General features: G+C 38.7%; 1 protein-coding gene across 4 annotated transcripts; it reads right to left on the reverse strand.

Moving 5' to 3' along the window:
• Positions 1 to 1225: 1225 nt before the first annotated feature.
• On the reverse strand, positions 1226 to 13227 carry SLC25A40 (solute carrier family 25 member 40). 4 transcript variants are annotated; one of them, XM_080973855.1, is made up of 11 exons: positions 13023 to 13227; positions 12456 to 12577; positions 11731 to 11790; positions 11048 to 11154; positions 9397 to 9464; positions 7859 to 7983; positions 6710 to 6883; positions 5422 to 5531; positions 4229 to 4310; positions 3464 to 3559; positions 1226 to 1986 (listed from the first exon to the last, which is right to left on the reverse strand). In XM_080973855.1, exons 2-11 carry the CDS (start codon positions 12550 to 12552, stop codon positions 1868 to 1870), a joined length of 1038 nt encoding a protein of 345 aa, XP_080829981.1. In that variant the 5' UTR covers positions 12553 to 12577; positions 13023 to 13227; the 3' UTR covers positions 1226 to 1867. The 4 variants fall into 4 exon arrangements, with proteins under 4 accessions (XP_080829981.1, XP_080829980.1, XP_080829982.1 ...); XM_080973854.1 differs by having other exon boundaries at positions 3464 to 3562; positions 13023 to 13226; XM_080973856.1 differs by having other exon boundaries at positions 3464 to 3544; positions 13023 to 13220.
• Positions 13228 to 13257: the final 30 nt, after the last annotated feature.

The raw sequence follows: 13257 nt of genomic DNA on the forward strand, positions 1-13257 counted from the left end.
CCTGTACGAGCATCCTTACCCTTTCTGGAGGTGTGTACTGAGCAGGCTTTGTCTCCTAAGGCGGAGCTTTTAAGTTCCCATACTTACTTACTGGGCTCTGGGATGCTCTTGAGAGATCTCATTGGGCCAAGTTCCTGCAAGATCTTGCGAGAGCCTCCCAGAGCTCTGTAAGCAAGTCTGGGAGCTTAAAAGTTCTTTCTGGGCTGGGAAAATGCTGCACAAAAAAGAGCTTTTAAGCTCTTCACCTTCAGTACACTTAATTTGTGATTTCAACTGCATAGTTTAACACATGTAAGTTCCATTCATCCTGTATTTTAAATTGTTAAACACACCTAAGTTGTGATCATACTGTATTTTAAATTGTTCAGTTATGTTTTAAGGTGCCACTTTGAGCTTTTTAGAAGGAAAGGTGTGGTACAATGTTTTAAATAAGGATGTGGAACGAAAGTTTGCAGTGATCGCAACTGTTCATGAAATTTAGAAATTTAAGATGCTAAATTTTCTTGACTAGGATATTTTGAGGAAGATGTTTATCTTCAAAATTAGCAGTACTACAGTAAGTGAAATAAATAGCCCAATAGATCTGAAACATCTATAGCAGTGATGGCGCTTCAAGTGCTGGTCTGAAGTGTGCTATGATCCTTATATAACAATGCCCTAGATTTTCACTTGTGGGTGTGCTAACTTTTTTTTTTTTAATGGTCTTTGTTCTCTTCGCACCCATGGTAGCAGTTTTACTTTGTAACATTCATAGTGTACAGTGGTACCTCAGGTTAAGAACTTAAGTAGTTCCGGAGGTCCGTTCTTAACCTGAAACTGTTCTTAACCTGAAGCACCACTTTAGCTAATGGGGTCTCCCGCTGTCGCTACAGCATGATTTCTGTTCTCAACCTGAAGCAAAGTTCTTAACCCGAGGTACTATTTCTGGGTTAGCGGAGTGTGTAACCTGAAGCGTCTGTAACCTGAAGCATCTGTAACCCGAGGTACCACTGTAATTTAAACTCTGTGTGAATATATTAGAGTAATTTCTACAGCTGGCAAAAGATAATTGGCCATGTGCTATATTGAATTAATGTAATAATGTATTGCCGGTGTGCATAACACTGTATTATCAAGTACAACTGGAAGCTTATTAACCCTTTACTAGGAAGCATGACATGCATAATTCCAGGCTAGGTGTGTGTACCCTCTTGCACAATAGCTGGGTGCACGCCTTTATCAGTCCTGGAAAGACATCAAGTGTAAACTTTATATTTTATTAAGAAAATACATTTTCCTTGTTTAATTAAAAAGGTGGCTGTTTCTGGGTAATGCCATGCTAAAGATTTTGGTAACGTAACAGTGTAGAAATATCCAAACTAGGAAATTCTCATGGTTTTCATTAAGATCTGTGCATATTAAACATAGCTCCTGAAGGAATTCTGTTTGTCCTACTCCTATGCCTTATTCACATACGCTGTTAACCTGGATTATTCAATCACATGATGTAGGCACTCTAAATAATATGGCCTTGAGTGTCTGAGTCATTATTTCCTTTGTGGAAATGCAAGCTTGTATGTATAATTTCAAAATACGGTTCTGTGAGGGAAAAATATTGCTAAAACCAGCTGGACTGTTACCAGCTATATGATGGTTAGCTACATCAAGTTGCTACTGCATGAAAGACATTGAAATTTTCCTGGAGGAAGCTTACAGCAGTTCATGGGCTGTGCAGCATTTCTTCTTTTGCAGAACCAGGTCCTCGTCTTGGAACAGAGCTGACTTGAAGGCATGCATGATATGCAAGGAGCTTATCAACTATATTTTTAAGATATAAAATTATCTTATGGACCTTCTTACTGCTGCCACTAAGTTTACAGAATCAGCATTAAAGGTTCTTCATAGCTTTGTCTTTATTTATTCTACGGAAGAAAGATTTCCCATATTCATAGGCGCTGATCATTATGGCACAAGCAGGAGCAATTTTTGTCAGTCTTGGAATAATGCCTACAGAAAAGATAAATTACAACTATTCAAAAGTATGGAATAACTAAGTGGGAAATCATCAGTAAGCTATTGTATGTAATTGCTTAAATTTTTGCACAACTAGCACAATGTTATTGTACTTACCCATTTATTTCAATGATTTGTTATGTTTAGCCTAGAAGAGGGGAGGGGACATGATAGTTGTCTTCAAATATCTGAAGGACTGTCACACAAAAGATGGAGCAGAGTGGGGCCAGAACCAATTATCTATATTTCATTATTCTGAAGTCTAAAGGGACCACACAGTATGTTCATTTGCTTATTGTCTATAACACATAATGTGGCTAAAAACTGATAGTTATAAATGCCAGTACAGCAGTGCTCCACTATTAGCTAGGTTTCTCCTGTTGTTCAGTCTTGCAATCTGAATGCTCTTATATTTATCACTGTGCAGAAACCATTATACCAATATATTTTTACAGACCCTATCTCACAAGATCACTGCATGTACCTTAAACCTACAATGTACAGAAAGCACAGGTTTGTCAAGCCTTGAGCCATCATCCATAAACAAAATATTGGGAGTATATGAATAGTGGCTTTGTAGCAGATTTCAAAGAGATCAAAGCCATTTGAAAAGTAAGGCTAATAAATCTGAATGATCTTATCAACAGTGCAGTTGAATGAGCTTAATCATTGTTAATATAATAAAGTTCACAGATTCTTTGAGAGATTCAAAAGCACAACCCTAATAGTTTACCCATAACAATGTTCATGGTAATGCTTCAGGCTCTCAGAGACTGTGAAAGAACAGTACATGAGAATTTTTATTTGCCAAGGCTGTTTCTCCAGAATTTTTGTATTTATTTTACCTGCATCCCATTCTTACATGGGGGCTTAACAGTTTCTCATCATTGGGACTGATCAGTGCCCTGGGGGCCTCTCCAATTAAGTAAGTTAGTTTGTTTTCCACTTTTCACAACTGCAAAATAGTTTGTAGGGAAACTTTGCTATGCAAAACAACAAAGAGTTATTGTCATAACTACAGAAAGACTGTCATAATTGCTAAATGTTTTAAATAGCTTAAGGTGCAATCCTAATCAGAGCTGCTCCTAACAACTGGGCAGGACCACCACTGCATCTGGAGTCCTGCTCAGTTCAGAGCTTCTGCAGTGATTGGGCATGATGCTGTCACTGGATGGCCGTGGGGCTGGCTTTGGCTCCAATGAATCCTAGGCAGGTTCAGCCCCGTACCACCCCCTGCCATAAATCAGACAGAACAGTGAGTGCTGCAGCCACCAGGTGGAGGCTGGCAGAACTGTGTGAAAGGACATTGTGGCCCACTGTGGCACTGGACAGGAATGTGGTGTGTGGGGTGGTGGTGAAGGGTGTTTGGACTGCACAGTAAGTTCTGTTGTAGATACTACAATACTGTCTAAGACAAACAATATATGGAAAACATATCAAGCTCTAGTTTAGTGAGAAAGCCATAATTTACCAGTATATAATCCAGTAAATCCATTTTCAGCAACAATTCTCTTCATTAATTCCCATATCGATAAACTCCTCTGCTGTGAAGCTGCGTAAAACAAAACTACTAAATATGAGTAGAAAAATGTGGATGTACAATTAAATGTCAATTATACTTCTACCTAGCTAGCCACATCTTTCTGGTGGTAAATTTTGCAAGGAGGCACCATCTTCAGGTGGGACTGCTTTCAACCCCCCCCCCAAAACATTTTTATCTCACCTTTTTATATCAAGAATGCTCAAGAGCAGTAGTTCCCAAACATTTTCCCTCGTGTAACACAAGAAAATTGCTCAGGGTCTTGGTGGAACGTGAAATATTTTTTCTGCTGGTTGTAGTATTTGTAATGTGCTGTGCTAAATGCAGTGTGATTGTTAATTTTATTTCTTATATTGTATTTTATTGTATTACAATTTGAATACCATAGAATTCAAAACGTAATGCAATAAAACGTAAGAAATTAAAGAAGTACTTTATTGGAAATAACTATTACACACTTGATTCAGAGCTTGCTGAATATTCTCTTGCCTTCCTGATCATATAAAAGAGGCTAGCAGGCCAGCACATTCTACAGCTTCCAAATATTCACTAAGGGCAGCCCATGGAGTGTGTGGTCCTTCCATGATGCTACAAAGGTATTGATGATACTGGTTAGATCACCAAGAATGGGTTTCAATAAATATTGTACTTGATAGTGGATCTGAAAGAAAAAATACTTGGTGAATTAGAACTTACCATGTGTGCTGACAGGTTCCCACATTTCAGTCTGCTTGTGTGTTTTAACTACATCAAAGGGTAAAGTTAATACAGCAGCAATCTAGGGGGGAATTAAATTTTTGAATGTTAACAGTACCCACAGGCAAATAGATTCCATTGCAACTTTCATTGTAAGCATAAAATACTCCGTGTGCTGACTTGCATCTTGTTGGACTGCACTAACACAATCTAATACATTTAAAATATTTAAGTTCCAATTAACTCAATGAGACTGAAGTATACGCATCAGACTGTTAATATAGCATGAAATACTGCTGATACAAAATCCTGAGAGTTTATCTGTGTTAAATTCAGCATCTAGGTGGGAATCAAAGCAATTTTCACTCTGCAAATCACAACCTTTTTATTTGCAATAAAAAGTACAATCTCATGTGTGTGTACATTTTAGTAAACATATATACGAATGAAGTGCTATGCATTTTGCTTGGCTTAAAATGTGCAATAATGTAATAGTATAATAGTACATCTGCAGTAGCACAACTGGATGCTTTCATCTTCCCCATAATGTGGGTACTACAGATATGTTTAGCATCTCATCTAGCTTGGTCCTTCTAAGTAAACATGCATAAAACAATGCTGTGAGTTTATGCTGAAACAACCAAACCACAGCCTATTTACTTCAAAGAAAGTACAACTGAAATTAACAGGACATTGTTCCAAATAAATGTGCTAAGAAGATCATTGCCTTTTGCCTTGGCTTTAATAAACTGAATTTTTTTCCTCTTTCATTTTTTGCTTCTCTGTTGATACCTTAAAAGTGCACAAGGAGTTTCCCACTCAGAATGCCTTCTTTATTTTAATAATAATAATTTTTTTAAATTTATACCCCGCCCTCCCCAGCCAGAACCGGGCTCAGGGCGGCTAACAACAAACAAAATTGCAATAAAACATAATAGGGAAGAAAAAACACAACACAAAACAAAACAAAAAATAGTTAATTAAAATACGAGTTAAAATACAATTTAAAATGCAGCCTCATTTTAGTAGTAGCCCATATGTTGCCTTATGTTGCCCAAGTATAGATCTGCCCTCTCATTTAAATTATCAGGACAGACTCTATATACAAGACTACTATATACATTTTCACGTCTTATGTAAAAATTACGTAATTTCTATTAGATGAAAATGTTATCAACAAAAATTAGACTTACAGAACCAGCTACTGCTCCTGATGAGAAAGTTATAAGGAATGTTGGCTCCATTTTACCTAATTTCTTGCATAACCTCTTCTTCAAGTATTCATAGTTACACCAGTACAGTGCTATAAGAACAAAAAGTCAGAAAATGAAAGAGAGGCTTTTTGCAATCTGAAAACGGAGAACTACAGTGATCAAGTTTTTTATGTCTATACAGTCGTACCTTGGAGGTCGAACGGAATCCATTCCGGAAGTCCGTCCGACTTCCAAAACATTTGGAAGCCAAAGCGTGGCTTCTGATTGGCTGTAGGAAGCTCCTGCAGCCAATAGGAAGCTGTGGAACTCGTGTTGGATGTTCGGGTTCCAAAAGAATGTTTGAAAACCGCAACACTTCTGGGTTTCGATCACTCGGGAGCCGATTTGTTCAGCAGCCAAGGGGTTTGAGATCCAAGGTACGACTGTGTATGGTTAGCAGTTAAACAAATAGACAGAAGCAATTGTGCTTCCACAAAGCAAACTAATTGCTCATCACATTGTTACTTACCACATTGTGGAATAAAAATATAATAATCATGTGCCGGGAGGGGGCATGCCAGCCAACTAGTCAAATTGTTGTCAACTGATATTGTGCATTAGTTTAAACCTTAAGACCATACTCCTATACAATAAACTCAGAAGTAAGCACCAGTTAAAACAGTGCTTACTTCCAAGTCAATCATTTGTAGGATGAGGCTGTATATCTGAGTTTGGACCAAAAATGGTTTTCATTGGGGGCCATTTGAATTATTTCAAGGTAGAAATAGTTCTTCTTGATCTCTCTTAATACTCTAATCACAGAACTTTTATTTTTAAACCATTACTTTAATTAGCATTATTTATATGTGGGCAAATGGGCTAGTAAAAAAGTTGGTGGGCTGAAAATTTGTGGGCTTAGCTACAGAATGTTTAAAAATGATAGAGCACTTCAGTGCTCACAGTGTGTGGCTAGGCATTGCTGTAGGGCCAGTCTCTGTTTCAACGCCGCCCCCTCCCTGAAAATACTCTGTTTAGTATTGGAAGCATGGCATAACCAAACATTTTTTTAAAGCTTCATACATTCAGTCATGGTGGAAAGGAAATAAACGTATTGGCCTTCATTAATTACATGCAGACACCCATACATTTCATACTTGTAAAGCAGTGCCTTATTTGGATTCTTTCCTCTTGCCTTTTCAGACATCCCAAATTGGCAAAATCTTCATCTGAAAAGAATCTGCATCAGCCAATATAACCAAAAGTACTACCAATGCAAAACAAGTCATACCTGAGAATGGTACATCTCTTAGAACTGTGGGACCCCATCCTTTCCAGAGTGAAAGCCAACCATTTTGGGTCACATTACTACTAATGCAAGCAAGCAGCTTTTTATAACTCAACCGCCGAGACTGCATTCTTGTTTTTATCATTTCGATCGGACTTGTTGCAGTGGCTGCACACACTAAGTGGGAGGGGAGGAACACAATATGCTCAATAGCTATGTCAATAGAACATTTCCCATAGTAGCATCTGCAAGAGAAGACTTGCTTTCTCTGTTTTGTCCATGCCTGTCATTTTTTCAATGCAGATAAACATAATAAAAATAATTATCTAATTATGTACGTGTTGCCTCAAGGGCAAAGAACTATAATGGTACCTCCGGTTGCGCATGGGATCCGTTCCGGAGCTCCGGTCGGATCCTGAGTAATTTGCAACTGGTGGTGCCTGTTCTGTGCATGCGCGCGGCGTGTAGAACACTTCTGTGTATGCAGCGAAACCCGGAAAAAATACTTCGGGTTTGCTGCGTGCGTAACCCGAAGGATATGCAACCAGAGGTGTGCCTATCCAAAGGTACCACTGTAGTTCAACTGCCCTAAGTTTCCCTTGCCGTGTGAACCAAACAGAATTTGAAACTCGCTTCAAATATTTTAAACACCACAACCATTCCTTTGGTGCAACTCTTAATGTGGTTCCATTTTATTACTCAACATCTACAGACAGTTGCTGCAAGAGATCATGTGAGGTTCTGAAGTCTAGTGACATCAATACACTGGTGACATCCAGTTTTATTATTTTCTTCTAATCCCACGTAGAACCAGCAACAGATGAGGGCTAATAAACTGAAGCCTAAAGCAGATAAGACTGAGGTGAGTCAACTGCACTTTGTACAGAGAAGCATCAAACGAACTCAGAAAGGTATCTCAAGTTCTGAAGTGTGGCTAAGAGAAAGTGTTAGGCCTGCATCAGCCAAAATCTTTTGTGCTTAAATCTGAGTATGAGGCATGGCTAATAATATAAGTGTTTCCTAGGTTACACTATCACAACATTTGCTTTATTATAAAATGCTAGCTATAAGCAATGGAACTTATCCAAACTTTCTTTTAACCCACATGAAATAAAGTCTTAACAGCAAACTAGAGAGCAGAGACTGACTCACATCTAGCTAGGCCACCTGCAATAAGTGGAACGGAATCATGATCTTCTCCTATTTTAGAACCGAAGGTATCATGTAGTTGATCATAGCAGGTAAAATAAACTACAGTTGTTGGAACTGAAACTGCTCTAAAACAAAAGTATAAATATTTAGTAAAGTTGCCAATCATTAAACACTTACTTTCTCAGTTAGCTGTTGCCCCTCTAGTTTAACTGGTTAAAATATGAGTGTCTAGACTATTCCAGGTGTCCATAGCTCTCTGACACCCTTTATCTATCCTGACTGTGCTGAAAGCAAAAAGAACTCAACAATGCCAACAAATGAATGCAAACTGTGCCAATGCTCAGATGAATCGCAAGCCCTACCTTACAGCTAGCTATTCAAACTTCAAAATGCAATTGCACTACAAAACTTGCATTCATACAATTGCAAAAAGCCTATTTACAAGGAGCACATGTCTATGTCTCTGCCAAGGTATTTTGCCTTTCCTGCAGCAGATCTTCTAACAACATAGGAATCTGTAACTGCATGCTTGGCACAACATCAAAGCTCCTTTCCCTCCCAGCTGCTTCCTGTTTTACAGATGATGGGGAGGAGAGGACCCCAGAGGGCCAGACTCTGCTGCAGGCGTGCTTTACAGGAAGCTATATAGGAAGACAATAACTACCGTATTTTTTGCACCATAACACTCACTTTTTTCCTCCTAGAAAGTAAGGGGAAATGTCTGTGCGTGTTATGGAGTGAATGCCTACGGATGGCGGGGGGATCTGCTGCAGTCATGAGCAGAGGATCCATGGTTCCCCTTCCTTCCCTCCTCCGTGGCTCGCTTTGAAACAGCAAAGCGGGAGAAGAGCCACTGAGTGGGGAGGAGAGAGGGACAGCCTGCTTGCTTTAAAGGAGCAAAGCAGGAGAGGAGAGGAGCCACTTACACGAGTTGGCTCCTTTAAAGCAAGCAGGCTCTCTGTCCCTCTCTCCTCCCCACTCAGCTGGCTAAATAGCAGCAAAGTTTTTCAGCGAGCCGGGGAGGAGGGAGAGAAACAGAGCCTGCTTGCTTCTCCTCTTATACCCCTCTTCTGCATTATTAACAGCATCCTTCTCCACCCACCCCACGCGTGTTCCTTGTCCCTTGAGTGCTTTTCCTTCCCTCCCCACTTAAAACGTGGTTACAAAGCACGGATCCACATGGATCCTCAGGATTTTTGCACTGGGTCACCCCAAATTCACCATCAGATCACATAGCATGTCCATGGCTACAGCTTGCACCAAAAAAATCATGCACCCACTGTTGCCTGGGGCTGCAGTGGTGCAAAAACATGGTTACAAAGCATGGATGGATCCACATGGATCCTCAGGATTTTTGCATTGGGCCACCTCAAACTCACCGTCAGATCACATGTCTGTGGCCACAGCATGAACCACAAAAATCATACATCCACTGTTTTGTTTAGAATATTTTTTTTCTTGTTTTCCTCCTCTAAAAACTATGTGTGTGTTATGGTCGGGTGCGTGTTATAGAGGGAAAAATACGGTATATAACTTACAGTGATGGAAGCAGTCCACTCCACAGGCTTTTCACACCCTCTCTTTGAACAATTTTCACAAAAGCATCCTAAATTAGCCAAATATGAAGAAAGAAAGGGTTACAGATTTTTGTAAGTTCTGTTTGGTCTGCAACTACAAATTGTCTATTTTTTTGGTAAGTCTACAAAAACATTATTTTAAAAATATTTTGCACACTAATGCACTAGTTTGTATATTATTTTGTTTTGTTTCTTTCTGCTGTTATATGGTTAAAAGTTTTCAGTGCGGTTATTATTTTTTAACATTTATAGTGGTTGTGTGTTTTGTTGTATTTGTATTCAGCTGTATTTGTTTTAATTCATGCAGTGAGTTGCCTTGAGTCCTAAAATGGGAGAAAGGCAGGATATAAAACAAAGAAAGAAAAATTCCTCACACTTCAAAGAGACATATAATCATATTTCTGTATTAATAATAATAATAACAATAATGATTATTTTACCTACCCTTCACCAGGACAAGTTACAGCATTTAAAACAATATTAAAAATAGTATCAGGTAGGTAGCCGTGTTGGTCTGACGCAGTAAAAATATATTAAAAAATTGTCTAGTAGCACCTTAGAGACCAACTAAGTTTGTGGTCTCTAAAGTGCTACTAGACAATTTTATTTTTATATATATATTAAAAATAGTATGTTTTACAATAGGATTTGCATGTTTATTTCTAATATTAGGACCATGGAAAAGTTTGACAAATAACAAATGCAGTATAAGAAGATATACAATCTAACCTGATCAATAAATTATCATCGTGGGGAATTTCCTCCCTTACATGATACATAGCTGAACCAAATACTTAATTGGATGTTAAAAGGCATATGGAGTAGCAGCAGTTCAGTATTTCTGTCCAACCATTTCTCTGAATGTCTCAAACACAATCTGTGACACAACATCATTGTATCAGACATTGTCCTACCCCAATAGCTGACTGCCAGTTGTGCAAATGGGCAGTGTTTACCTGTATATTAAGAAAAGGAAAAGGCAAAGAAAGTGTTGGGAGAGCTATGTCTCTTGCTAAATTAAGCCCTAAATTGCAGAATCCAGCCTACAAAGTTGGAGCTAGCAGTTATAGGAGTTTTTCTTTACTTTAAAAAGACAAGGGGGATGCAGCCAGTCCAATATATTGTCTAAGGGAAGTCAGATCTGTATTGAGTCTAGTCTCATCTAATACCAAGTCAGTAAGCTTGGAAGCCATTTCTTGACTATGACAAGAAATTTCCAAGGGCACAGAAAGCAGTAATCTTGGACACCACAACAGCTAAGCAGGATCCTACCATTTGCAACTTGTTAAGTATTAGGAATTAGTTAAATCATATTTCTTTTCTTACTCTCTATCAATACTCATATATTGGTAATTCTTGGTAATTAGAATTATCTCTTGATGCTGATCCTATTTAAAAAACATTTGCTTTATTTCTGACTTACATATTTCCCACCCGGAGTAGAGTTATCTTAAAACTAGGCAGACACCAATAATGAGAATGATCAGTGCTTCTGCTCCAAACACAAAATACATTGAATTCATACTATTAGATTTATTTATTTTAAAGCAACAGCCTGTTGAGTGTTGTGCTCAGAGTTAAAACTGGTAGGATTAAATATGTTTCTCCTTACTGTCATGCCAGTAAAACGTCCAGCTGTCTTATGCCAAGTTTTGCCAGTTCCATTTTCATAGAGATAAACATGATCTGTCAAGCCATCAGAATCCAAAAAAGCCTTTCCTGATAAAAGGGTGAACAAAAAACCTGTCATGTTGTTTGTAACAGAGGGGGTGGGTGAAGCAGGTGGGTGAAAGCCTGCATTCGCCCTATAGGACGCACATACATTTCCCCTTCATTTTTGGAGGGGAAAAAGTGTGTCCTATAGGGTGAAAAATACGGTACATTATTAAATAAGTTAAGAAAACTCTGTACTATATCCATTATATACATTAATACTAATTGGCTAATGGAGCATACATTTGGGAGGTATACAAGTACCTGTTAGATATTTCTTGATGCAGAAATAGTGATGAACAAACTTAATTCACCACTCTATTCTGCCACTTACATATTAGAAGTTAAAGCTCTCTCTTCACTCTTAAATTAAGCATACTTTTACCTTTTAACATCATTCACAAATACAACAATAACCAGTATACCAAGCTCAGTCTTGCATGCATAATATTAGGCCTTTATAGTTCTGTGACCCCCACACAATACTTTCTCCTCCACCATTAAAGCCACATTTTATCAAAACATAAACAGAACAGGCACCCTTTTATCTGTATCCCATATGCATATCTATAAGGATTTTACCTTTCAGGTTTGGATTGCTCTGGGCTTGCAGTCGAACTTTAACAACATCTAGGGGTGTCACTAAAGCAAAAATAAAAATTGTCTTTTGGAAAACCTTTAGAATGCATAAATTAGTTGGCAATAAGGATTTAAAAATAAAGCTAAATAAATGAATATACATAAATCAGCAAAGACTTGTTCTCTGTTGCCCCAGAGGGCAGTAGAAGGCACATTTCAATTGAGCATAAAGAGAAATTTATTAATGCTAACAGTGATTCAACAAAGAAATGAATTACTGAGCCTGAGGCTCTCCTGTTCAAGGTCTTCAAGCTGAAGCTGGACAGCCATCTGTTGTGGATGCTCTAACAACTCTAGATTTCATACATCAAAAAGGGGACTGGACTAGATGGCCTTTAAGACCAGCCTCCAGTTCTAGGATTCTACTGGCTTACCATGAATGAAGGTATCATTCTCACTTTATGCCTCCTCTTGCATGAGCAATGAACTACAGTCCATGGTGTAGCATTACATCCAAACCAGGGATTGCTTGTTTTACTTAAACAAACCATGATTGCCAGTTTGGATACAATAATTTGGCACTAAGCCAAATATTATTGTTTCTTGTCCTACTCACACTATGGAAAGAATGAAGCAGGAGCTGTCTGCATATCCCTGGCAAACCATTGACTATGTACATGCAGCTGCAGCCATAATAAGCTAAGTGGATTCAAATGTTTTTTCCTTACCCAAAACTGATGTAATAACAGCACCACAACCAGAGGAGAATGCTTGCTGAGAAGTTGTGATTCTGTATAATTCATTTTCTTTCTCTTCAGAGCCCATAATTTTGTTCCTTGAAAAACATAACCTGTTTTTGGGAAAAAATAAGCCACATACATTTTTTTTTATAAAAAAAACCCCTCAATAAACAATATGAAGCGTTATTTAGCAGCAATAAATTTGGAACAAGTTCAGGACAACTTGTGGTATTTGCATCAAATTCTGAAAGCTTGAGTTTTGTATGGCTACCCAGTCTGATCTTCAGACAACTGGCAGTTTACACAGAAAGACAAAATAGGCAGAAGACCCAGCGGCTTGGAAAATTTGATTGCAATACACTACCACATAGCGGTTGTTTCTAATTTAATGATAGGCTCATATTTCGCATTTTCATGATGCTCAGTTCTAAAGAAACCCAGATTTCATTTTTTATATGGGAGTCTCTCCCACGTTTTTTATATGGGAGTCTCTCCCAAGTGCTGGTACTGTGAGCTGGCTATATGAAAGGCTACCCCATTACTGTAGTCACATACCTCACCCCGGCCCAACACTCCGATCTCGTCCGCCTCCTAAAACACAAACCAACGAAGGAGCGTCGCTTCCTCCTCTAGGAAAACTTTTTTTTTAATTGTCCGCCCTTCCTTTCGGGTAACAAGAGCAGCTGCTCGGGAGCCCCAAGCCAAGCTTTACCTCAGAGAAGGGGGCAATCCTGGCGCAGCTGCCCCCACCCCGAGGGAGGCCTCCAGGAGGAGGCACCGCCCCCCGCCA

Source organism: Podarcis pityusensis (assembly GCF_964106645.2).
Source record: "Podarcis pityusensis genome assembly, chromosome: 12".
Lineage (NCBI taxonomy): Eukaryota > Metazoa > Chordata > Lepidosauria > Squamata > Lacertidae > Podarcis > Podarcis pityusensis.

Coding starts and splice junctions, on each gene's coding strand:
- SLC25A40 (XM_080973854.1), bottom strand. CDS start 12,552: ATGGGCTCTGAAGAGAAAGAAAATGAATTATACAGAATCACAACTTCT. Junction 7,984..9,396: donor AGTGGACTGCTTCCATCACT/GTAAGTTATATA, acceptor CTTTTGTTTTAG/AGCAGTTTCAGTTCCAACAA. Junction 1,987..3,463: donor ATTTACTGGATTATATACTG/GTAAATTATGGC, acceptor TCTTTTCTGTAG/GCATTATTCCAAGACTGACA.